General features: G+C 38.5%; 1 protein-coding gene across 1 annotated transcript in view; it reads right to left on the bottom strand.

The window, feature by feature from the left end:
• Positions 1-24,507, bottom strand: part of Prkd1 (protein kinase D1) — a 297,821-nt gene that overhangs the window by 14,724 nt on the left and 258,590 nt on the right. The window contains exons 15-17 of the mRNA XM_032907704.1: positions 9,985-10,146; positions 9,309-9,407; positions 8,186-8,453 (exon numbers count right to left, since the gene is read on the bottom strand). Of these exons, the coding sequence (XP_032763595.1) occupies positions 8,186-8,453; positions 9,309-9,407; positions 9,985-10,146 (529 nt within the window). The remainder of the gene's footprint in view (positions 1-8,185; positions 8,454-9,308; positions 9,408-9,984; positions 10,147-24,507) is intronic.

The following is a 24,507-nucleotide window of genomic DNA, read 5'->3' as shown; positions in this document are numbered from 1 at the left end:
TGCCCATTACTAACCTTTCTCAAATGTAATGCACATCTCTAATTGCACACATCAATTCGATGATGGCAATGTACTGTTACTCGAACAAATGCTTTCAAATCCTCACTGCAAGGATGTCCTTATTCACGTAATGTAATGAGGCAACTTACACTGAAGCAGACCACATTTCTCTTCATCAGCCTTGCAGCCCTCAGTGTCTGGCTATCTGTATCATTTTCTCCTTCTAAAAATAACTCTGGCAAAAGCAAAAGCTGTAAAATAAAGTCATCTGTGTAAAGGAGCCACATAACCTGTGCAAACAACAGGATATGGGAAAAAGAATTCCACTGACATTCCATTGGAAATCCTCCTGTGTGTGAACATGGCAGACGTAAAGTCATGGTGGCGTCCTCACTTACGCAGTCACCATGACACAGTCATAACAGTTATTACAGAGAAGAAAACGGAACCCCAGACCATGGTGCTGAATAATATTTATATTCAAATACTATGTGTGGTTTATTTAAAACTTTGAACAACTTGTATACCATTTATAGCAGAATTATATTTATACCCCCTCCCCACAAAAACACCAAAAATAACAAAAAAAATCTAGTCCTTAATTCATTTTTCAACCCTTATTTGGGTTCATGAAATTTTATTTGCTTATTTTTGGTTTTGGTTGCTTTAAAAGTTATCACACACACCAACACAATGATTCAGGTCCATAAGGAAACTTAAAAATCAAAATAAAACCTCATCTTCTCACTACTTAGAAAACACCTATTCTTCTCTACTCTTCTACTGATTTCCTATAAACTTCTAAATGAAAGCATGGTTACTTATTTTTAAAGTTTTATTTATTTATTATTTTATGTGCATTATTATTTTTCTGGCATATATGTATGAGCACCGTGTATGTGCCTGATGCCCAGAGGCCAAAAGAATACATCAGAATCCTTGGAAGGTAAGTTGCAGACCTTAGTGAGATGCCACATGAGTTTGAGAAACCAAATGCAGGCTCAAGTAAGATTAGCCAGTGCTCTTAAGCTCTGAGCCATCCATTTTCCATCTCCCCAAATTTTGATTGTACTCACTTTTCCCTGACTCTAACGCTGTGCTTTTTAAAGTCTGGTCCACGATTACATCAGTTTGGAAAAACAAATTGTCTTCAGAAACTTCTATGGTCATTTTTGACTGATGTAAAGGAATTTTCAGCTAGCAACACAGTTGCTCTGGCAACCAATCACATCCAAAGACCTTCTACGTCTCTATGATCCACCAGAATGACATACCTACTGGCTGGAATACACACATGTCATTGGTACACACAATTAATCCCAAATAATATAAGTAAGATTGGTTTGTAGAAGAAAGAAGCACGTTTCCTCTACATGCTTGACAAACAATAGAGGGGCAAAGTGGCAAATGAGAGGAAGATTTAAGAGAATGAATCAGAGGTAGGATGTGCCCCACTCTCAGGAGAACAGGAAAGAGAGGCTGCTAAAGAACAGCACAGTGAGACCGAAGGGGAGCGCAGTTCAGTGGAGCTCAGTTGAGCTCAGTTGAGCTCAGTTGAGCTCTTTTGTGAGTTCTGTTCAGTTTGTGCAGTTCCTGCAGTGCAGGTCAGCAGAGGCAGTTGAAGCCAAAGAATAAGAAGGTGCAAGAAATTTAGAACAAACTGCCAGAGTTAGTTTGAGGCCAAGAACAGCAATTCAGTTAGAAGCCAAAAGAAGCCAGTTTGAATCAGTCATTTTGAACAGGAGTTTTGAGCCAGAACAGCTGAGTTGAACCAGCCTGCCAGGGTTCAGAAAGAACTAGAAAGGGTGAGCTTATTTAGCAGTAAGCATCCGAGATGACAATTATAACTGGTGAATTAAGGTCATTTTTGCATGCTTCTAGAGTTTGCATGTTTAAAAAGTCAAGTGAATATAATTCTCTACCACAAATATTTCGAACAATTTATTTTGTAAATGTGGTTTGCTCCATTAAAGGTGAATCAGCTGGTCTGGTGGCAGGTGCCAATAACTGCAGAACTCAGGAGGCTAATGCAGAAGGACTGCTGATAGCTTGTGACAGGATGCACAATGAAAGAGCCACATAGCACAACCTTGCCTCAAGAAATGCAACCACAAGAAAAGACTCATATCATTTCAGCTCTTTGACATTGTCTTCCTCCCAATTAATTTACTTATTAAATTACTTGCACTGGACACCTTTGTCACTTAGAAAAATCCAGGCACAAATTATGACAGGTAAATTCTAATATATACAAGTATAATGACATTATATAAAATTAATTTTGAATTCTCTTTTTAAGACATTTATTGTGTGTGAATGGATGTGCACATGTGTGTGTATGTACATGTGCATGTGCATGTGTGTGTGGGGGGGAGTGTGTGGAGGTGTCACAAAGTATATATGAAAGTTTGAGGACAAGTCTTTGCCATCTATGTCCTGGAGATTGAATTGTTTGTTAGGATGAGTGGTATCTTTACCCCTAAGCAGTTTCAGGGGTCCTATTTTAAATTCTTTATCTTTGGTTAAACTGTATATTAAATGACACACACATGTATACCACTACACATATGTACTGAGGCAGTATCTTATAGGTGTCTCAGGTTGGGCCTCATCCACCTCTTATGGTCTATTCTCCATGACACAAAAGTTCCACTCTTCACATTCTTTTGCATAATTATAATTAAGACATCCTTAGTTTAAAGGTTATCTATAGACATCAGCAAATAGCAATATGTGAATAATTTATATACATTTGCTGTTACTTGAGAAACTCTAGGTAATAACCCACTATTCAAGTAGTCTACTGCCTACAACCCATCCTCTCTACAATGATGCTCATGCCAAGGTTAACTTAAGCATTATAGTGATGCTGATTCTTTTTATTCACATTTCTTGAACTGATTAAACTCAAGTCATGTGGGTTAGCTTCATTCCCCTGCACATCATTTTGTGTTGCCCTAGATTTTATGTTTCTTTCTGCTTGAAAACCTATCCCAGGTTTTCTTTTTGATTCATACTCTTTGCAAGTATGGTATTTTGTGGCATGGTAAACACTTGAGAGAAATTACGTGGCTTTGAAAGGATCCTAGGAACAACAGAGGGGATTGGTAACTCTTGTTCAGTGGATTTCAGAAGATCACTACCTGGCAGTGTTCCAGCGGATGTTAACTCCACAGCAGCACCCTTGTTGTTAAAGGGAACCATGAAACATTTGCTTATTTTATTCTTTTCTTGGAATTCTTTCTCTGGTTATTACTAAGAAACAATTCCCTATTGTTTTGCTTTTGCATAATATACTGGGCTTTGTTATCTCATCTGCATGTGTCTGGGTCCTGCGCTATGACCTTATAGAGTACCTCATTAATTTTCTGGGTCCCCGTTGGTGAGATGAAGATTTGAACATTTGATTTATAAGCTTCTTTCATTCCAGCCAGAGGACAATGAACAGAGAGAAGGAGACTCATCCTCATTTTAACGTAGCTCCTCCCACTATTTGGAAGTCTACAGACCACCTAGAGCTAGATCGTGAAAGGCTTGGCAATACTTTTGTGTCTTACAAACTTTTCTGCTTTTACTATTTGCCAATTTTTCTAGTTTTCTTTTCTTTTCTTTTTTTCAAATTTAGCCACCACAGCACCGTTTCTTGAGTTATAGGCTGAGTCTCACTTGTAGTATTCAGATTATCATAGTAATATCAGGGATCATTCTGATGATATATCAGATGTGACAAACAGAGAATTCGCTGTCTGTTCTGTTATGAACTTTTAAAAATGTAATGGAAGGAGGGGCATACAATTTTTAAAATGTAATGGAAGGAGGGGCACACAATTGCTTTGCATGGATATTTAGAAGTTATTTAAGTGACAGTGATTCTCCTTTTCATACGATGAAGGAAACGCAGCAAGAGATCATTTAAAGATAGTTCAAGGGCCCTGGTCACTTCAAGAGAGGACTTAAGGTAATAGGGTGAATATGCTTAGCCCTTACCATAACCTGAAGCTGGAGGTGGTAGGGAGCCCATGTCTAATTGCCATTGTAGTGATGGATACTCTGGGTAATGATAAGGACAACTCAGCCAGGAGAAGTGATGAAATGAAACACAGCACCACAGATAGCTGTAGAATGAGCTAATGTCATAAACTCCCTTCCTGTTGGGAGACTTTCTCCCCTGTATAGTGCTTTAATATCATGATTCATTATGTGGAGCTTCCTTTGTACATGATAATATATATTTGGTTACATTCTTATAAGCCATATAACTTTCTATGTATCTTTGTGTGTGGTGTGCATGTATGCAAGTATGTTCATATATGTGACTACACACATGCGAGCATCCATTTGGAGGTCCAAGGTTGAGGTCAAGAATCTTCCATGGTTTCTCACGACCTTATTCATTGATTCAAGGTCTCTCAGTTGGGCCAAGAACTCACTGATATCGCTAGTCTAGCTGGCCATTTTGCTTGGCCAATCTTATTTCTGCCTTCAGAGTTATGGAAATACTAATGGGCCACCAAGTAGAAATGTAGATCTCACCATTGCATGGCAATGTTTATTCACTGAGACATCAGTGAATAAAGAGACATCCAGCCTCAGTAACATTTAACTTCATGTTTTTATTTCACTTTAGCTATGGCTGAATGAATACATTTAACACACACACACACACACACACACACGAGATAGATTCATGATCTGACGATAAATGGGTAGATATGAGATAAGTAATTTGGAAAGAGGCTTGAATATAAAATATAATGAAGGTATTTAAACTAGTATAGTTCTGTCAATCACTGCATTTCTAGCACAACCTCATCTAATATGTACACTATCCCAGGCAGCAATCTATATCACCATGTTTTAGTTAGAAAACTAAGAATTAGAAATAAGTAACTTGATTGAAGTGACCACAATTATACACATAGCACTGTCTGTCGAATCAGTTCTTCATTAAACCATAATACAATTTCCCCATATACTTAGAGATTTAAATACTGTGTTGTTTTTCTGGTAAAATAGTGAAAACATAGTAAAAGTAAATACCATAGAATAGTTAAACTCTTAAGGGAACAAACATCAAGAGGTTACAAGTGTTGTGGATAGGAACAACTAGCCAAGGGAGCAGTTGGGATTTGAAACTGCCAATAATCACACGGGTTACATAGGTCTATTCTTGCACCTGTGCATCTTCAAATAAGAGTATCTACCTCATGGTTAGGGGCTGATGATGATTCATGCATGGTAAGTGTGTTCAGTGAGTGGCTCTATGGCAGATTCTATTTAAGTGTGAGCTAGTCTTACTTCTTCACTTCAGTTTGTTAACATGTGCTGGACTATTTCCCCATTTTCCAAAAATTATATGATCCGTCCCCCCACCACCACCCAAATCCTGTTTTCCCATCTGTTAATGCCTTTGTGTTTGGTTTTAGCTTAGGTACTCTTTTCTTTTCTTTTTTCCTGTAGTTGCTTCTTTTCTCTTTCTTAGTCAACTTTAGCCACTCTGAGGTTTGAATGGGTGATTGCTCTAAGGGTATGATGGGACAGGAGCAGAGATAATTGGTATCCCATTCAAAGACTGTCTCCATAATATGCAGACTTCCATTTGAGACTAGGTATAGCAGTCAGGAGCAGATAATCTTGAACAAAGCAGGGGCAGATTTTGCACCACAGAAAGACAGCCTGAGAAGAAAGTGACCATAAAATAAAGCAGCTTTGAGACAGCATGTATCAATACGAAATGAGCAGCACATTATCTTATGTAGACAGGAATCTTAGCCCCATTTAATAGATGATGTCATGAACAAAGAAGGCAAATGCTGAGAGTATCAATCTGAACTATATCTCAGACACTAAATTACTGATCTCTCTCTTGCCGTTGCAACCATGACTGTCTGGCTTCTCATTTCTTGGACTGTGATGTGGTCTGAAGTATCATGAGGCTTCTCGGTGGTCTACCATAGTGGTGTTCACCATACCAGGTTCTAGTTTTCTTGTCTGTTTGTTGGCTTCAATATGCTTTACATTAACCACTACTAGTCTCACTGAAGCTCCCAATCAGGGAACTGTTTACTCTCAGTGAGACAGTGGGAAAGAGTGAACTTTGGGCCACTTCAGCTGATATTGTGACACAATTTAGGTTTTTAATTTCTTTCCTCAACCATAAGTTCATTCACAGGCACAGAAATAACTCGTTTGCCATCCAGATCTCAGTAAGCAATTAGTACAGCTCCTGGACTCCTCCATCAAGGACATTCCAGAAGTAGGCATGGGGATATGGGGCCAGGAGTCAGTGTATTCCTGAGTTGATGCTCAGTCACTTTGGAGACCGAGAGTTTCATTTTCTACCTGGGCTTGTGTCACTATCATCTGGTGTGAGTGATGGGAAATCTTCTGAGCTTTGCCATTCAAATAAAATGTGTATTTCTTGGTCAAATACAAATGGCTTTTGAAATATTCTACGTAATTCCCTTTACTAAAAAGTCACAGATCATCCTTTTCATTCTTAGTGAGGAGTAGTTCTTTATCTCTTTTGAAAATGCAGTTCTGACTAGCTAAACCAAAGTGAATCTTCATTCTCTAAATTTGGAAACTGTGATTTTAAATTTAGCTGAAAATTCAAGAAAATAAATGACCATCTTTCCAAATGCATAACTCATTACTAATTTTGTTTTAGAAACACATTTACATACTATTCTGGACAGTATTGTGGGTGTAAGCTGGGGTTTTCTAATTTCTGTGTTTTAAAGCCATTAATACCTATGTCTTTATCTTCTGCTCCAATTGACAGGAACAGAGATGTGTCTGACTGGTGTTAAGGAGGGAGTGTTTTCATTTACATCTGGCAATAGCATAAAGGCATTTTGGTGCTTCCAAGATATGAAGCATGGGGGCTAACCTTGTCTAACTGGCAATCTTTCCTAACAAGAGACATGGTCACTGGAAAAGAAAGACTATTACACCTTCGCTTTGTCTTTTTCTAATTTCTTAATTCCGTAGCCATACACAATTGTTCTTTTATAGGTAGTCCAGATTACTTTAAGATACATCCATTTAACTATAATTTACAAGAAATTAAGAGGATGTTAAAGGTTGTTGCTAATGGTAACAAGCACTAAAGCTCTAATAATGGAGATAGCCCTTGCTATTTTACACCATCCGTATCAAAGGGGCTCATCTACTTTGGCAGTTAACCTACACTCTTCCCATGTTTGTACTAATGCATTCATTAACTGCTAGGTATCAGTGTGAGGCTATCTATGAATTGTCATCTTACATAAGCAGTGAAATCTGAGTGCTGACTGTAAACTTTGAATGACATATCACGAAGAAACTACCAAGAATACAGGGTTAGTGGCCAACCAATCATGCTTAGGCTGCCTGTGAGTTCTGCCCTGTTACTGACTAGCCTGGTGATTTGGGTGTCTGGTATAACTTACTAGCCTTAGTTTTCATGATACATATCTACAAATAGCACTTATTTCTATGGGACTTTAATGAGAATTAAATGAATGCCAAACTCCATTAACTGAAGAACTACTTTTAAAACACTGAACTAATTATATCCTATGGCCCATCAGCCCTTGCCATTTACAGAATGACTATTCCATTAAGAGGAGCCAAGTATGGATTAACAAGAATATAAGTTTAAATACTGTAAGATTGCCAAGGCACCCGATTCTAAAGGAATCATCACATATACATATGTTCTCATACTGAACAAAAGCAAAGCCCTAACATTTCTAGGAAGTGGCAAAATAAAATATTCATTCTCCACTGCCACACGAAGTAAGACAGGAGAAAAGTGCTTAGAATATTAATGGATACAGTATGATAATAAAAATGTCAATGTCATAACTTGTGTTGGTTAGACTTCAAAAAAAGCCTAATTTAAAACCCCCGTAAAGGCTCACTGCTGTCACATCCATGACAACATGCCCAATGGGAACAATTCTTCTTGGCTGTTTCACTTTCTTTTTAGCATAAACTTCCCATTTCTTTACTAGTAAACACACATTTCGTCAAAAGACATTTTAGATTTTGATTTTTGTTACTTCTCAACCCACTTTTAAACAATTTTTGCTTCTATTACAGTGAGTGCAATGAGCATTTTTCCCATGTTAATAATTAAAATTCAATTGAAAGCTCAACACTGAAGATTGAAGTCAATGGCATTGGGGGAAGGAATTACCTTCATGAGAAATCTCCTTCCAGGGGTTGGGTGGATACATGAAGGCTGCGTTCTGGATCTGATCGTGGATATCTTCATCTTCATTAAAAGGGAAGGTGCCACTCAGGCTCACATAGATGATGACCCCAACAGACCACATGTCTAGCGAGCGGTTATAGCCCTTGTTCCTCAGAACCTCAGGTGCCAGGTAGGCTGGGGTACCCACCACTGACCTCCGGAAAGACTTCTCGCCAATGATCCGGGCAAAACCAAAATCACAAAGTTTCACCTGTTGACAGTAAGAATTTGCTGAAATGGTGGGTTTGGATTTACTTAGATCAACTCTGCCAAAGGTACCAATATATTATACAGACATGAGTTGCTCCTGGTAGAAGAAATGCTACTTTCTACCTTGTAATTTTGAAGAAAGTAATTTATGTCACAAGATAAAACTGGCTTTTCATTCGGGAAAGTGTTTTGTAAAGCCCGTTTTTCCTATCCCAAATATTAAAATATGGAAATAAAGTATGGCCAGTTTTGAGAATTGGTCAGTAGGTAGGAAAACATGCAAACTGGCAATTTTAGTGACGAATGAGGGCTAGGTAGACACATGACTCAGGGGACCCATGGTGACTATCAAACTTAGCTCCTATGGGCCAGCAGGCAGGACCTGAATGTGTTAGCACAGCAAAGCCAGCCACCCACCCTGCCAAGTACTGTAGACTCAGCATCCCTAACAAAGGTCCAGTTTTCCCCTGCCCCTGTGTGTAGGAAAGGGAAGCTTGCCCTTGTCCCCAGCCTCAGAGAGCAGTCAGCATCCCTGGGATCCTACGGCATCCTTGGTGTCAAGGTCATACTTTCAACACAGGGCAGGGTCCACTTTGCCAATGTGGCCCAACAGCAGGTCGAGAGAGCAGGTGAGTATATGTAGAGCAGCTTCATGAGACCTGAGTGACACAGTGTGGTCCAGGAACAGAAGGCAAGTAGGGAAGGGAAATGCTCGGGACAGACTTCACACGATTCCAGGTTTAAGGTGTGTGTGTGCATGTGTGTGTGTGTGCATGCCGGGGGAGTGGGGTACAGGGAGGTGGCATGGAGCCAACTGTCAAGCTGGTTTTCTGCCTGAAGGCAGCTTTGTACTTGCCTGAGGGAAAGGGTCTGCTGATGCCAGCAACACATTTTCTGGCTTGAGGTCACAGTGAACGATGTTTTTAAAATGAAGATGTCGCAAAGCCACTAGTATCTATAAAGAACAGAATCATCCAAAATAACTTCATTTTATGATATTGCTAATTCATTTCAGGATATATAGCTAATTTCAAGATATGACTGAAATGAAACGTAGCATAAACTCGAAACACCAAGAAACCTCACGATGACCAGTCATGGCTGCTTAATGTTCAAGACACTCAACTACTTTACAGTTAACATAGCAGGTTGCTAGGGAAAAACATCCATGGAAGAAGCAGCATACTGTTCCGTGGTATTATACAGCAACAAACACAGGTGTAGACAAAGATTCACCACAACGTGCAGAAACACTGCCTTAAATGTCTGCATTGGACTAGGTCTAAGCCATGGAATTATTAAAATTTCAAGCCTAGCTTTAATGGTGAGGTCAGCTTAAATATTACTCATTTTGTATGCTGGACTCTGAATGACAAAATATTAATAAGAAGACATACTGCACCTTGCAATATTTTCTACTGTAGTTTAGATCAGAAACAGAGACCAACCAACAAGGCTAGAGAGCTGTAGTTAAACAGTGATAACATCTGATATTGAATACTATTTTTTTCTGTCTCTAATTGATTTCTTACCTGAGTAATTAAAAACTTCGTTATGTGTTCTGGCAACCTGCCCTTTTCACTTGACAGGATCATCTCCAGCATGTCTCCATGGAGTTTTTCCATAACAACAAACACTCTTTCAGGCGTCTCAAACATACACTCCAAATTTACAACACCAGGGTGATGAAGGTTCTATTAAAGATAAATAAAGCACTTGAAGAAAATGAGTTTTTTGATACTGTTTGGCAAGCTCACTGATTACATGAAACTGTTGAAGCTTAAAGCTTGGAGAAACCAACACTTAAGATTCTTAGCACCTTCAAATTCCACATGTGCCGCCTTATATTTTTGAAATTCTAATGTTTCCAAAAAACGTATCTTTATTTTCTATGCATAGTGAAGTTATTTCTCTACTGAAATAAAACTAAGTTCTAGCATAGGGAATTGCTAATTAGGTTTTAATTAGAATGCCATATTGAGATATGTATAATTTCTTAGGATCATCTCCAATATTAAGCATATTGTCTTAAAAAAGCATAGTAGGCACATCTATATAATTTATATTTAATGCAGAAGAGAGAAAACTCATACATGGAGTACACATGACTGACTGAAGGAGCACTTCAGGCAGAATCTCAGCCTGCTCAGCCCCACAGGCTGTTGTAGGAAGCAAAAGGTACCAAAGCAAGGATCACTGTGAACAGATGAACTCTTATCACTGAGTTCTTGGTTGGTCATGACAACACACTCTGCAAGGGCCCTTCATAGCTTAACCATATGATATATGCTGGCACAACAGAGGAATGGTTAGCCATGGATGGCTGTCACATACAATTCCTCAGTATTATATTATTTCCTATTTAATGCTCAAATTTCAGTGCTGTTCTGGCTTAACAAAAACCCTTATGCATTTTTTTTTGTACAAAACAACAGAATACTAACAGCACAAAGCAATGGCTTTTACCTGTATTTCAGTGAGAAACAATAACAACATCAGCATAACACGTCATGAACAAAATGAACAACCCCACTCCCCACAGGGGGAAAATAGACACAGAAGAATCCACAAGATGTGCTGAAGTTCTGGTTTTCCACAAGGAAGTTGTCAAGCGCACCAACTTATCTGAGCATGTAATTTCCTTCTCTGTTTCATCTAACTACGCGTATCTGCAGTGTTTTGGGAAACCTGGGTTCCTTAAATCCCCAAAGCCTGTGTCTGAGTGAGGAACAGGTTCAATGAAAAACAAAGGAAAGACAAACAGAAACGCACTCTGCTGCCTAAGTGATCTGAATGTGTCAATCTGTGAGTATCCCTGCCTATGATTCTTAGACTATACAAGTTCTTGGTGGTGTAAATGACCCTCCATTGATAGATGCTGCTCTCCCTTTCCCTACTCCAAACCATAGCTTTAACAGACCCATACATGGGGTGGGGCTTAGGATATGTAACATAGACTGGAAAGATTCCCACATTGTCAAAAAATATGGAACAGATTACTAGAGTTGTTTTTGTTTTGTTTTGTCATCTGTTTTGTGGCATGTTCATTGCAAACTCAGGACTCTACAAATGGCTACTATTAAGTATTTTTATAAAACAAACTACGTGATGTTTTTTGCTATTTTTCCACACAGGACATTATGTATATATAGATAAATATATAGATTTTTAAAGAATCAGCATATTTAAGACAGTATCCAAGTAAAGGCCATACATCCCAAACTGGAGAAAACATTTTAGAAATGTAAACCCATGTTTCCACTGCCCTTGGCTTTCATTTTATCACAGCCTACTGCTTTACAGGTTTCTTAAAGAATGCATTAGGTGAGAGCTAAAAACTCTTTCCACAGTCAAGACTTTCATCTAAACAATTGAGAAAGGGTCTTACACCATGTCCTAGTCTGGCTTAGAACTGACTGTAACGCTGGCTGGCTTTTCAATCATAATCCTCTTGCCACAATCTCCTTAGTGCTGGGGTTATAGGTGTGAGTTACCATAACCAGTCATCTTTTATAGATAATTTATAATGTATTGTTGAGACAAAGTCATACTTCCTCATGGATTGGTTTTATTATGATCCCACTGAGCTAAATGATCAAATCTTTTATGTATGATAAGAAAAATATGTATATAAGGGAGCAGAGCTATTTTGTTTACCCAAGCACCTACATTATATTTTTGAAATATTTATTTAGCCTGGAGAATAGAATATTTAAAAACTATAAATAGGGAAAAATTGATCTTTTATCTATCTCCCATGTAATCAATGCCACAAATGTAATTATTAATTATGGAACACATGGAATTAATTAATACCTAGATACATACCAACCAAGTCCATGTGACTTAATCAATGACTTGATCTATGTTTTTAATACAAACATAGATCTGGAAAGTCTTCTTCCTGATATCCCAGGTAACTGACTTTGAAGACTGAACATTGTAAAGGCAGAGTACAGTAGCCTACAAGAAGAATCCTTGCTAACTTCTGACGTTTACAGCAGGCATTCAGAGCATGCATTTCACAGCAGAGCAACATTCTGCAGGACTCTGACCATCTGTTTGCTGGGTTTCAGTAATTGAGTTTCCAGGAAATAAAACATTTGGTCAAGCACAGGAAAAATGGTGCACTTTCACACATTGCAGACTATGACATCTCTACGGAGTGAATGTAAGGGCTTTCAAAAGTTGGGAGGAAATACCATTCCAAGATCATGACAAGAATCTCTTTGACCTAGGGCTCCTAGAAGGATGTGAAAGGATACTCATTCCTAGAATCGAGGAATCTCATTAGGAAGGGAAGTTACTAAGCTTCACCCTCGGTTTCCATGTGTGTGCTGTGTTTTGCATACATTTGCCTTCATAGTTCTCCATCAGCACTTCTTTAATGATACAGAGCTGCTATCTTTTATAACTAGAGTATTTATGGCTGATATTAAGTTGTGACAAGCTATCACTGCCATATTTTCACCTTCTTTCTTCTACGCTATTCTATTCAAATATATAAGATGGGAGAAATAAGAGAATAAAAGGAATTAGATTCAGCATAGCATTCAACATGTTATGGGCAAAGCATGTGAGGGCTTCTGACCATTTCGTCAGAAAGCTATATGATTCAGCTCATACTGCAATAGGAAAAACTAAAACACAATGAATTCAAATCAGCACGATTAACCGAAGGAGGGACAACCCAGTGCATGGAAGAGATCAGGAGCACAAGGTGTCATTGTTGAAGGAAGGGGACTGACTATGTTTCTCAGTGTTGAGAAAATCACAGCATTCCATCCATTTTCTAATTAAAGTCTCTTACAATTTCTGCTCTATTTAGTGGTCCTAGAAGTCATAGTCACCTAATGCTGTATGAAAGGGAAATGGCTCATAATGCCTTGGTAGATATGGAAATGTCATTTTGTGGGGGGGAAATATAAAATGCTGGTTAAAAATGATATCCACTACAGCTCTCTTGATTTTCAGAAACTTATAACCATCTGTCTTTTGGAATGTATATTTAATTAAAAACTTCCAGCAATGAACCATCTTCTTCTTTTGGTATCCAATGAATTCCCGAGGCCCAATAGCTTAGGGTCACTCTAAAAACAGACTTGTTTCTCTCTCTGAATCACATTCTGTACATTACAAGGGAAGGCCCACTCCTCTCAGTCGGATCCCCTTGCCTTTGTCCTCATCAGTATACCTAGGTTTTACTCTGACATATTTCCTTAAACAATAGCTTCCCTCCCCCGCCCCCGCCCCTTGATTTGGGATTGTTCTCTTTCAAGATAATTATTAAAAGAGTGGTAGTATAATTTTCCCAAGGTGATTCTGGTTTATAAAGTGTTCGTCACTAGCTCTGGGAATACATGCTTCCATCCAGCAAAGCATAGAAGACCCATCAACTCCTGTTCGTTTTCATCCTCCAGCTCAAACACTCTCTTCAAGCATCTGCTCTTCTTCCAGATACTATCCTTCTCTGTTTACACACTGACATTTCCTTTCTCCTGCTCACATACATAATATTCCCTCAGTCTGAATGAGACAATTGGATTGGTACAAACCAAGTTGTTGAAAAGCTTTCATCGACTCGTGTTTTTAAGTTGGATTCCTTTCCATTTTCAGAATATTTGGTACAATCTTCTTTCATAATATTTATATTACATTGTTATTGACTTCATTTCTCCACTAATAAGACAGCAATCTCCTTAGTGTTCATACTTAATCAAATGAATTCTCTTCCTATGGTCTGGGACATATTAGATGGTCAGTGTAAGTTTATTAAATGTTATTGAAAGATGAATTTTATTATCTGATTTATTATTATTTGAATAATATTCTTTATGATCTAAATGATTTTATTTTAGATATGTTAATATATCTAAAATATCAGTGATTATATACTGCCATCAAATGATATACAGTGATGACTTATCTGTAGATACATACAGTGTATGGATTTTCATTGTAAGTTCACTGAATTGTTGGTAAGCAACCTCTGGTTTCACATGTTGAAATACTAACTAATGCTTTTTAAATTACAAAATTTTAAATATATACAAAATTATATAGAGTCAAATACCAGAAATGGTACTGCCAAGATGTGTTCCAAATGATATTCCTAATAACAAGAATATGACGAAGCCAGTATCATTTACTTTCTAGGGATCAGCCCTCAAAATATGGCAGTTTTGACATGTGTTTGAAGAATCTCATCATCTTTCTTAGGAACAAACCCATGGTTTCCCTCTGGTCTAGACGATGTGTACTGGTTCTGTCAGGGTAATAACAAATGCCACTGATGCAAACTCTTGTCAGGTCAAAGAGAATCTCCTTTGCATCATCAATGTTCAGTGAATTAAAGAGGACATTATTCTCTATTTCTTTGTACAGTGTCAGAAATCCAAATTTATGGGGACTGCTTCCAAAGAACCTGTTCTAGAAGTGTTGCTCCTGGCCGGGAAGCTGGACTTGTATTCTTTCTTGCCTGTTCCAAGTTAAACCAGAAATCCAACAAAAGGAAAGGGGTTCTAGTTTATAAAGAAAACAGGTACCACATTTGTTACTGTACAAGTAGCCTGCCCCCTCCTGCCATCATCAGAAAGATAATGAAATTATGAATCATGTAAGAAAGAATGTCTATGATGGGGGGTCTCATAGAAGATATCTTTGGCCTTCCAGCTGCTGCTGTCTTCCTGGTCTCTTTCTGATCGCTTTTCTGGTGGTTTTTAGACTCACTACTCATGAAAAAAAGACATGGAACTAGTACACATCGTCTAGACGAGAGGGGAAATACAGGGTCAAATATCAGAAATGTTCCTGCCAAGATGTGTTCCTCAGCCTTCACCTTTGCCGTCTCCCCACCGCTCTCCTTGCTGGCGGCAATATTAAAAGCACCACAAACTGTTAGCTCACAATTCTGTGAGTTGTTAGGATACCATTCTTCTACATGGGGGCTCTGAGGGACAACCTCCCTCCTAGTTTATTCTGGTGGTTGACTAAGTGCCAGACAAGTGACAGTACACATTCCCTATTGGCTGTAGGCCAGGAGGCCCTGAGCTCCCTGAGCTGCTCAACTTCTTCAGCACTGGTCTTCCCCTACTCATTGTATGTTGAGTTTTCACATTCTAAAATCCACATCAGTGTTTTGCTTCCTCCTCTGCTTTCAGCTACAGAGGGCCCTTTACTTTGAAGGACTTATGTGTTGGCTTAGGCTAACATCATAAACTAACCTGACTAACACAGGTTAACCATCCTATTTTATTCTCTCTACATTAGTTACTTTTCTACTGCTGTGATAAGACATCATGATCACATAACTTATAGCAAGAAGGGTTTGATTTAGATTTACAGTTTCAGTGACGTAAGAGCCCATCACCATCACAGCTGGGAAACATGACACCAAGCAGACAAGGTGCCCAGGGCAGCATCTGAGAGCTCACATCTCAAACCACAAACAGGCAGCAGAGAGAGAAAATTGAAATGGCAAGTGTCCTTAGACTCTTAAAGCCACCACAGGTGACGTACTTCCTCCAGCAAGGCTACACCTCTTAAACCTCTCAGGAGTGTTACTAACTGCCATCGAGTATTCAAATGCCTGAGCTTATGGGGCCAGATCTCATTCAAACCGCCACATTCTACTCTTTGGTCTCCACAGTCTCAGGTCCATATCATATCGGGGAAGTCAGGATGGAGCACACTGCAAAAGTTCATAGTCTTTACTCTCAACACTGCTTAAAAGTTCAAAGTCTCTTCTGAAATCCAAGGTAATCTTTCAATTGTAAGCCAGTATATAATCGAAAAGAAAATTACATACGTTCAACATACAATGATGACAACTATACATTACTATTCTAAAAGGGAGAAATAGGGACGGGCTAAGACTATATGGGACCAAAATCTAGCAGGGAAAACTCCAAATCCTAAGCTCCGTGTAAAGTGGCCCCACCTCTCTAGCTTGGCTGGACACATCTCCCTCTTGGGCTGGCTTCATTCCTGGTGTGCAGCACTGCTGTCTCCTGGTTCTGGGACTTCAAACGTCTTGTGATCTCCAGTGTAACCCAAGCTTCACTTCTACAGCTTCATACTATGGCCTCTCAGATCTTCCACACTTCCTGCCTGGCCTCAGAGGGCAAAGATCCCACAATTCCTAGTGCACCTTTCATGACTGTAAATCCCTCACCACACAGACATGGTTGGAACTTCCAGCATTGGCTGCTCACTTGGGCTGGAGCCTGGCACACTGGGTTGCACTTGTGGAGCCTTGGTTTGTTGTTCCTTCCTAGGAACAGAAAGCTCCTCAGGCCTTCGCTTCTCTCATTTTAGAAGCTTAGCTGTGTGTAGTCTTGCCACGAGGGCAGCCAAACCTTTATTCCGACTCAGGTCAGGACTCACTCCTTAAGCATGAGCCTTGGGTCAAACACTACATTTCCTGGTGCTCTTGTCTTCAAATTCTAAGTGTTGTATTTCTTCCCGTTGTATTGTAGACCCTCATAAGAATGATTACTAATAATCACCAAGGACAGTTAGTATTAACCTATTAGGAAATCTCTACCAAAGCAATTAGAACATTACTTTTAAATTCAGCCAAAGGCAAGTTCATAGAATGAAGTCAGAAACTGTCCAACTCTTTTCCAAAACATCATGGGAATATTCTGTAGTCCAGTTGTTAATGTTATGCCACTGCGAAAGGTTTTGAGCCTGGTCCTTACCATATAACTTTCGGCACTGGAGTTCCCTAATCTCCCACTAGAATGGCTCATTAGATCTACTTACAATGTTCAATCGCTTTTCTAGTCCAGATTTTTAAATTCTTCCACATTCCTCCATAAAACAATAAGATTTGGCCCATGACAGCAATATCCCAATCCACTTTGTGATACAAATCCTGTCTTCAGTTACTCTTGTATGAGTGATAAATCACCATGACCAGCTTATTGAAGGGTTCATTTTGGGCTTATATTTTCAGAAGGATAAGAAGAGTCCAACATCATCCTATCAGGGAAGTCAGGTAGTAAGTTGGTACGGAAGCAGGAACAGCTGAGACCTCACATCTCCAAAAGTGAGCCCATGCAGAAAGAGAGAACTCCAAATGGCAGGAGTCTTTAAACTCTCAAAGCTTAACCCCCACCCCCACCCCCAGCCACCACCAATGAAATACTTCCTCTAGCAAGGCCACATTGAAGGGGAAAAGTATAGAAGGCCAATTATTAGATGCCAATATACTGATTTATTACTGACTTACTTAAAGCGCTGCTTGTACTTCCCGTTTGTCAAGCATGACTTTACTTGCTACTTGGAGCAGATTGACCTGGAAAATAGCTGACACAATGGGTCGTTGCCATGCATGCTTCTATGAAATCTTGCTTGGTTGTCTGCCCTACGTTGGGGTTTTAGAGTATAAAATGAAAATATAAAGTGGACCCAGGATTGAAGCCTTTCAGGAGCTGTCCTGATTTCAGTCCACCATTGATATCTCCTCTCCTCCACTCTCATTGGCGTTGGACTGCTTACTCTCAAGAGTCCGTCAACATCTCTTTTCAAAGTGTCACTAACTGGGGACCATGTATTCAAATGCCAGAATGTATGAAGAGACATCTCATTCAAAACATCTGTCTTTAACTTTAATTGTACCTGTAGAGACTCTCATGCCACCAAAATAGTATATTGATCATTTCTGGGCTTATGAAGGATGTGTGTGTGTGTGTGTGTGTGTGTGTGTGTGTATCTGTGTATATGAGTATGTATATATACATATATACGTATCTATTCTGTATACTATTTGAGTATCAAACCTCTATTATTTAGTCAGCCTACCATATTCCTTATTACTTATTCAGAAATATGAGATCTTTGGCTTTTCCCTCTGAAAATTGAGGGGCAGGGAAAGACGACATACACATCTGTAATGAGTACTACTTACTGCTTCTTTATTTGTAAATGAACTCAGTCAAACATTGAAAAGCAGAGTGAGCATTATGAAGAACTCCATCCGTCATCTGACTGTATCCACCATTAATATTTGGCCAATCATGACACATCTACTTTTCATCATCCTTTCGTTTTTGATATATCTTCATATGAAAGAAATATTATTAAAAAGTATATGTTGTAGGTGCTCAGCTTGATACGATGTAGTCATATTGACTTCTAACTAGTTTGACCCTCTGGAGTAATCCTACTCAGTTTTCTTGCTAGGTTCTCAGAATAGTATAAATAAGCAAAAAGATATCAGAGAGTTGTATGTAGTTTTTAAACTGGCTGTCATCACTAATAATATCCTCCTTTGACATTAGCTCAGGAAGACAGGTATATTCTGCTTTGATGACTCCCCTTTTTACTTTTATGTCAATCAATGCACGTGACCATACTTCTTTGGAAGCACAGGAATCTACTCATTGTTGTTGCCACCTAGGACAATTCCTTCATCAGACTCATTATATACGATATGCGCTTGGTTGCATCTGTCTGTATCTTTGTTTTCAGCCCCAAGCCTACTTGGGTTTGCTTTCACATAAACAGCCAGTAATTTATAGAAGAAATGGAAAGCCCTATTAGGAGTACAGGGAAAAGGAAAATATACAGGAAATATATAAAGAAATCCTAGATTGCCTCTGTATTAGGATGGGTAGCCTGTTTGTCAAATATTGTAGACTGTTGTGTGAACATGAGGGAAAAACTGACTAGGTTTGCAGAATCCTACTCCTGAGTGCTGCTTATCCCACTTTAGTGGAAACACTAATATCTCATCATGGCTATGGAAATTTAATTGGCTATGAGAACTAGCTGAATAGACGAAAGGATAATAGACTCAGGGAGTTGCAATTAGAACGAGATCTGCATCTCTCCAGCTTCTTGAGTCTCTAACCTGAGAGCATGTAAAACTGAAACCCAAGTGTTTCTGCTTTGCCTTTTGGGAAAGGTTCAAGGAAAAAGTATGAGCTATTATTTTGAATGGGAAGAAGACAATTGGAGTTCTTAGGAGGAGGAGGAGAATAAAGAACAATCTGTGGTAGAGCACAGGTCTCTCCTGCTAATGAACTTGCATTTTTGTTTTGATTAATAGTTGCAGACAGGGGGTGGTGGTGGTGGTTGTAGTGGTGTCTTGCAATTCCTTAATCCTATTCTCTTGCACTTGCTAAAAACTGTAGAAGTGTACTAACTTTCCAGGGAGATTTTAAGTCCCTAGATAGTGAGGCTACCAGTAGAAACTGAAGCCAAGAAACTGAATAACATTACTACTCACCCCATCTTTAGACACTGCCCCATAATGTCAAGAGATAAGGGAACCATTTCTTTGTGTATTGGATCATCTTGGGTACAAGAGGCAAGTCAATGCAGAGGATCTGGCAAGGCAGATACCTCCATGGAAAAGTGTGGAGGAAGTTCAGGGTATGTGACTTGAGTGGAGCATGCAAGAAGTCATTCATATCTTGTTTGTTTTTGTGTTGTGAATGACATAGCCCACTATTCTTCATCTTTAGCCCAGTTGTCACAGATAATCATCTGAGCTACAGACGTTCACTTGTGCTTCCTTGTACTCAGTAATCAAAAGACTATATGTGATACCAATGTTCTCACCCTGAATAGGCTCTCTAGGAAAGACATTGCCAGAGCTTGTTAGGGGAATTTAAACTCAAGATTTAGGTAATAAAGAGACTAGGTAGTGCACAAAATGAGACCTTAAAACTCTTCCTAGTCCTGGAAGGGTATTCAACAATAGTCGGGATACTGCCCAGTCTGGTACACTAAGACCAGAGAAACCATAAAACATCTCGAGCAGGCTCAGATTTTGGCAGTTGCCAATTATACCTATATGGCCCCACTTGGCTGGTTAAAACAGTAAGGGACATCAGAGGATAATTGCTGAAATGAAGGAAGTTGAATATGGTGTGTGGAATACGAATATGTGGAATGCTATCCTTAGGAATGACATGAGAGTTGTCCTCTCATGCAGCCAGGAGACTAATACAGTGTTGGTACTAGGAACTCTACAGTGAAGGTAAGGAGAAGCTAAAGGACCTATCTCTCCATAAGCTATAGGAAGTCAAGGGTTGTTTAAAGGAGGGATCATAGGGTCTACCCTTCCTCAACGGTGCATAAATAGTTAATAGCTACTGAAAAAAAAATTTTATAGTGGTATGGTTCACATGCTCCAGAAAATAAGCCTATTGCTATCTGTGGTAAACAGATGTTTGCTCATCTCCCTAGGAGAAAACACACTAAGCACAACAAAGCGATGTCTATTTATGCTGTATTGCCTAACACATAATCCAGGTCCTAGAAAAAATATCATGTTCTCCACTGCATATGGGTAAACAACTGTTTACTTTATCTAATGGCATTTTCAGTACTGCTCTGCAATCAGTATCAGACTATCAGAATACTATATGTATGTGTATGCATGTCTGAGTTTGTGTGATGTGTGTGATATGTGCATACATATATATGTGTATATGTATGATGTATGTGTGGTGATATGTGTGTATGTGTATATATATACATATGTGCGTGTGTGATGTGTGATATGTCTATATATGTGTGTGATGTATGTATGTGTGTGTGATGTATGCATGGGAAGTGTGATGTATACATATGGAGGGTAGAGTATAACTCCTATCTTGTTTGATGAATGGTATCTTGTTGTGGAGGGCATTTTTGAGAGGTAGATGTAAATGTCAAGCTAGCTGGCCCATGAGTTCCCATATAGATACTCCCCACTTTGTAGCAGTACTTTATCCACTGATATACATGTATACAGTCAGGAGTACCTTTATTAACCATTAATGAAACCAGTCATGTTTTATCTTGGCATCAAGAAAGGGCATGGGCTTTGGGGAGTTATCTCATGATTAACACTCTAGTATTTTATATATATTCATGTGAAATTTGCTGTAACCCCTTGCATTCTACTAGGTAGAATTCACTCAGTAGCAGGTATAGGGGTGACTGAGGGGAACCAGATCAGTATCTGTTTAGTAAGAAGGTTACTTCATGTTGCCATTCATATATATCCTTGAACATGCCCTGATACTACTCCGTCAGGTCACTAAGCCTAGAATGCGTCCATTGAGCTTTAGATCTCAGAGTTGCTACAGAGATATGATAAGTACAATGAGTCCTCTCCTTTCCTTATCAAAGGAAAGACAGCTACGTGCAAATGGAAGCCAGCATGCTGAGAAGAGACGTAGGAAAACCCTCTTATCTCTCAGGCCATTCTGCCCTTTCTTGATTTTTTTCAGTGAACATGATAATATAAAATGTTACATTGTCTGCCCGGCATCAGGAATCTTTCAAGCAAATCAAAAGAATGAGGAAAAAACTGATGGACTGTGAGAAACGATTTGTAAACGATGCATTTTATCAAATGTTATAAGGACCTACTCCTAAATATATCCAAAGAGGTTCCAAAACTTAATATAAAACATAATAAAAAATGAGCGAAGGTGTTTGGCACCTCTCAAAGTATACAGAGTAAAAACACACTCTATTTAAAATATCTTTACATCACATACCATCCAGGAAATTAAAATGAAGCAAGATATTGGTACAGACCTATTAGAACTACAGACACCTGGATGTCAGTAACAACACATTCTAATGCAGAGGTGAGGCCACAGTGCTCTTGGTCACAGGTGTGAGAATGTGAACTGGCCCCACCCCTGTGGAAGATGGTGTAACAGTCTTGTAAAACGAAGCACACTTTGATTGCATGATCTAACAATTATGCACTTTGGTACTTACACATTGACATTCAAAAGAACTTTAACATTAATGTTTAAAAGGAGCTTTACTCACAATAGCCCAAACTTGGAGGCAAAATATCTTTCAGCAGATGAATAGATAACTCACGGTATATCCAGATAATGAAATGCTGTTCCAACCTAAAACCTAAGTCATCAACCCACAAAAAGTTTAAGTATCTATCTCTATGTAAGTATATTTCTATGTAGGTGTGTATCTGTATGTATGTATCATATGCTTGTCTGTCTGTCTATCAAATATCTCTCAGACAATTTTAAAAGCATCCAGAACAATGGAGATTTTAAGCCATCATCTGGGTTGATTCACAGGATTATGATTATCAATATATTTATGTGAATGATTCACTGTATAATTTTGGAGAATAGAGAGACTACTTTCTATCAACACAACACAATGACAAAGTTCACATACTCTGTATCTTGAAGATAAGTATATAGATCTTTAAATTCCCACTAAGTTCAGAATTTCTAGTGAAATTTAGACAAGGGGTATAATATTAGACAAGTCGTGTAATATTTAAAAGCCAATAACAATGGCTTCAAAGCCTGGAAGTAATGATTCAAGCTAATAGGGGTGGGGGGGAAACATGAGTTCTTAACCATAGACAAAGTACTACAGGCAACTAAGAAAAGCTGAGCATGGGAGACACAGTCTTCTCCAGGGAAGAGCACACCAACACCAAACAGCCCAGAAAATAGACACACGAGTAACATCATGCACACTGCACAGGTTTTATTTATGTACTATATGCAAATAAAGAAAATATTTTTTAGAAAACTCTGGGCCCATCAGCTAAGCATCTCTCCCCTCTATGCCTTCATGGATTTGTGCTTAGGCTTGTATGATGAAAACCCCTTGAATATTAAACTTCTAATGTGATTCCTACTTTTATAGTTATTTTAGAAGGATATTTTCTTTGCTGACATGACTTTTCAGAGTCTTGTCCCTTTCTGTCATCTACTTGCTTGCTTATCAGACAGCTGTAAGCTTTTTATGATTTCACCAATGTTACATCTTCTTTGTAGTATCCTGATTTCCAGATCACAGTCAGGATCCATGATTGCTTTCACTACACTTTCCAGCATCTCTGATTTGGAGGCCATTATATCTGACGGCCCAAATAGACTCTAAATAACTTCAAGGGTTTCATTCATCTCTAGGTGGTCCAGGAGACCTCCCCTTTTTTCCTTAAAGAAAGGATGTGTGTCCTAGTAATATGTGAATAGCAATATTTTTATTAGTTGTAGGGAAGGCCCCTGGGAGAGTAAGACAGCTCACCCCAGCATTTACTGTTTGTTTTCAGGTTGATCTGGGATAAGACGGCACAATGAAGTGGGGATGCTCTGAGGGTGGAAATCTGTGGCTGAAGTACTTAAGGAGCACCAGTTCTCGAGTGTAATATCATAGAGGGATTGTGAATAGATGATAGATAGCTCTTTCATAATAGGTGACCCTGCTCAGGAAATGAGTGTCAGATCTAAGACACTTAGATTGTTTGGACAGATGGATGAGGTGAAGAGCAGTTGAGGAACAGGCAGGAAGGAGAAATGGATTCTGGTAAGTACAGGGTGCAATAAGCAGGGAGACTTGTAAAGGAACAATTGATCAGAAAGCAGTAAGTTAATCAAGTCTGACAAAGACCAAAAAACGGAGACTGATGGGTAGAGGAGAAATCACAGGAATTTACAAAAGGCCCATATACTTTTCAATCTGAAGTTATACAAATTATGGACCAAAGAGTTTATGAACTTTCCACCTAAGTTTCATATACTCTACATATATTCATATATATACATATATAGTATTTTATAACTCCAAATGATTTTTCATATACTATATCAATAATAGAAGCTCTAGTATTATTCACTTTATTGGTAAATAAAAATATAATTCAAGAAAAAGAAAAGCAATAGCATATTGAATAGAATTACACTCATACATGAGATAAAGCTTTGTATGTGCTCTGATATTGTTATGCTAGTAAATTTTATCTTCATTCAACAACCTTTAAAAGATTTATATTTCTTTAAGCTTATCATACCACCCATATTTATATTAGATTTTGAATTTAAAATGAATAATATAGATTATTAGTTTACTATAATATCCTGGATAATAATAAACAATCTTTCTTTAGTTCCTATTGTGTTGACATAAAAATAAATCAAAATAACATGAATGTATCCCTTGCGAACTTTATGCAGCAGCTTTAAATTCTATATTCATTAATATTTTCTCTTATATATCATAATAATAATGTATTTACAGGTAATAAAAACAGACACAAATGGTCTATTTCC

Source organism: Rattus rattus, chromosome 7 (genome assembly GCF_011064425.1).
Source record: "Rattus rattus isolate New Zealand chromosome 7, Rrattus_CSIRO_v1, whole genome shotgun sequence".
Lineage (NCBI taxonomy): Eukaryota > Metazoa > Chordata > Mammalia > Rodentia > Muridae > Rattus > Rattus rattus.
Note: the sequence above shows the minus strand (reverse complement) of the source record. Positions and strands in the feature narration are given on the sequence as shown.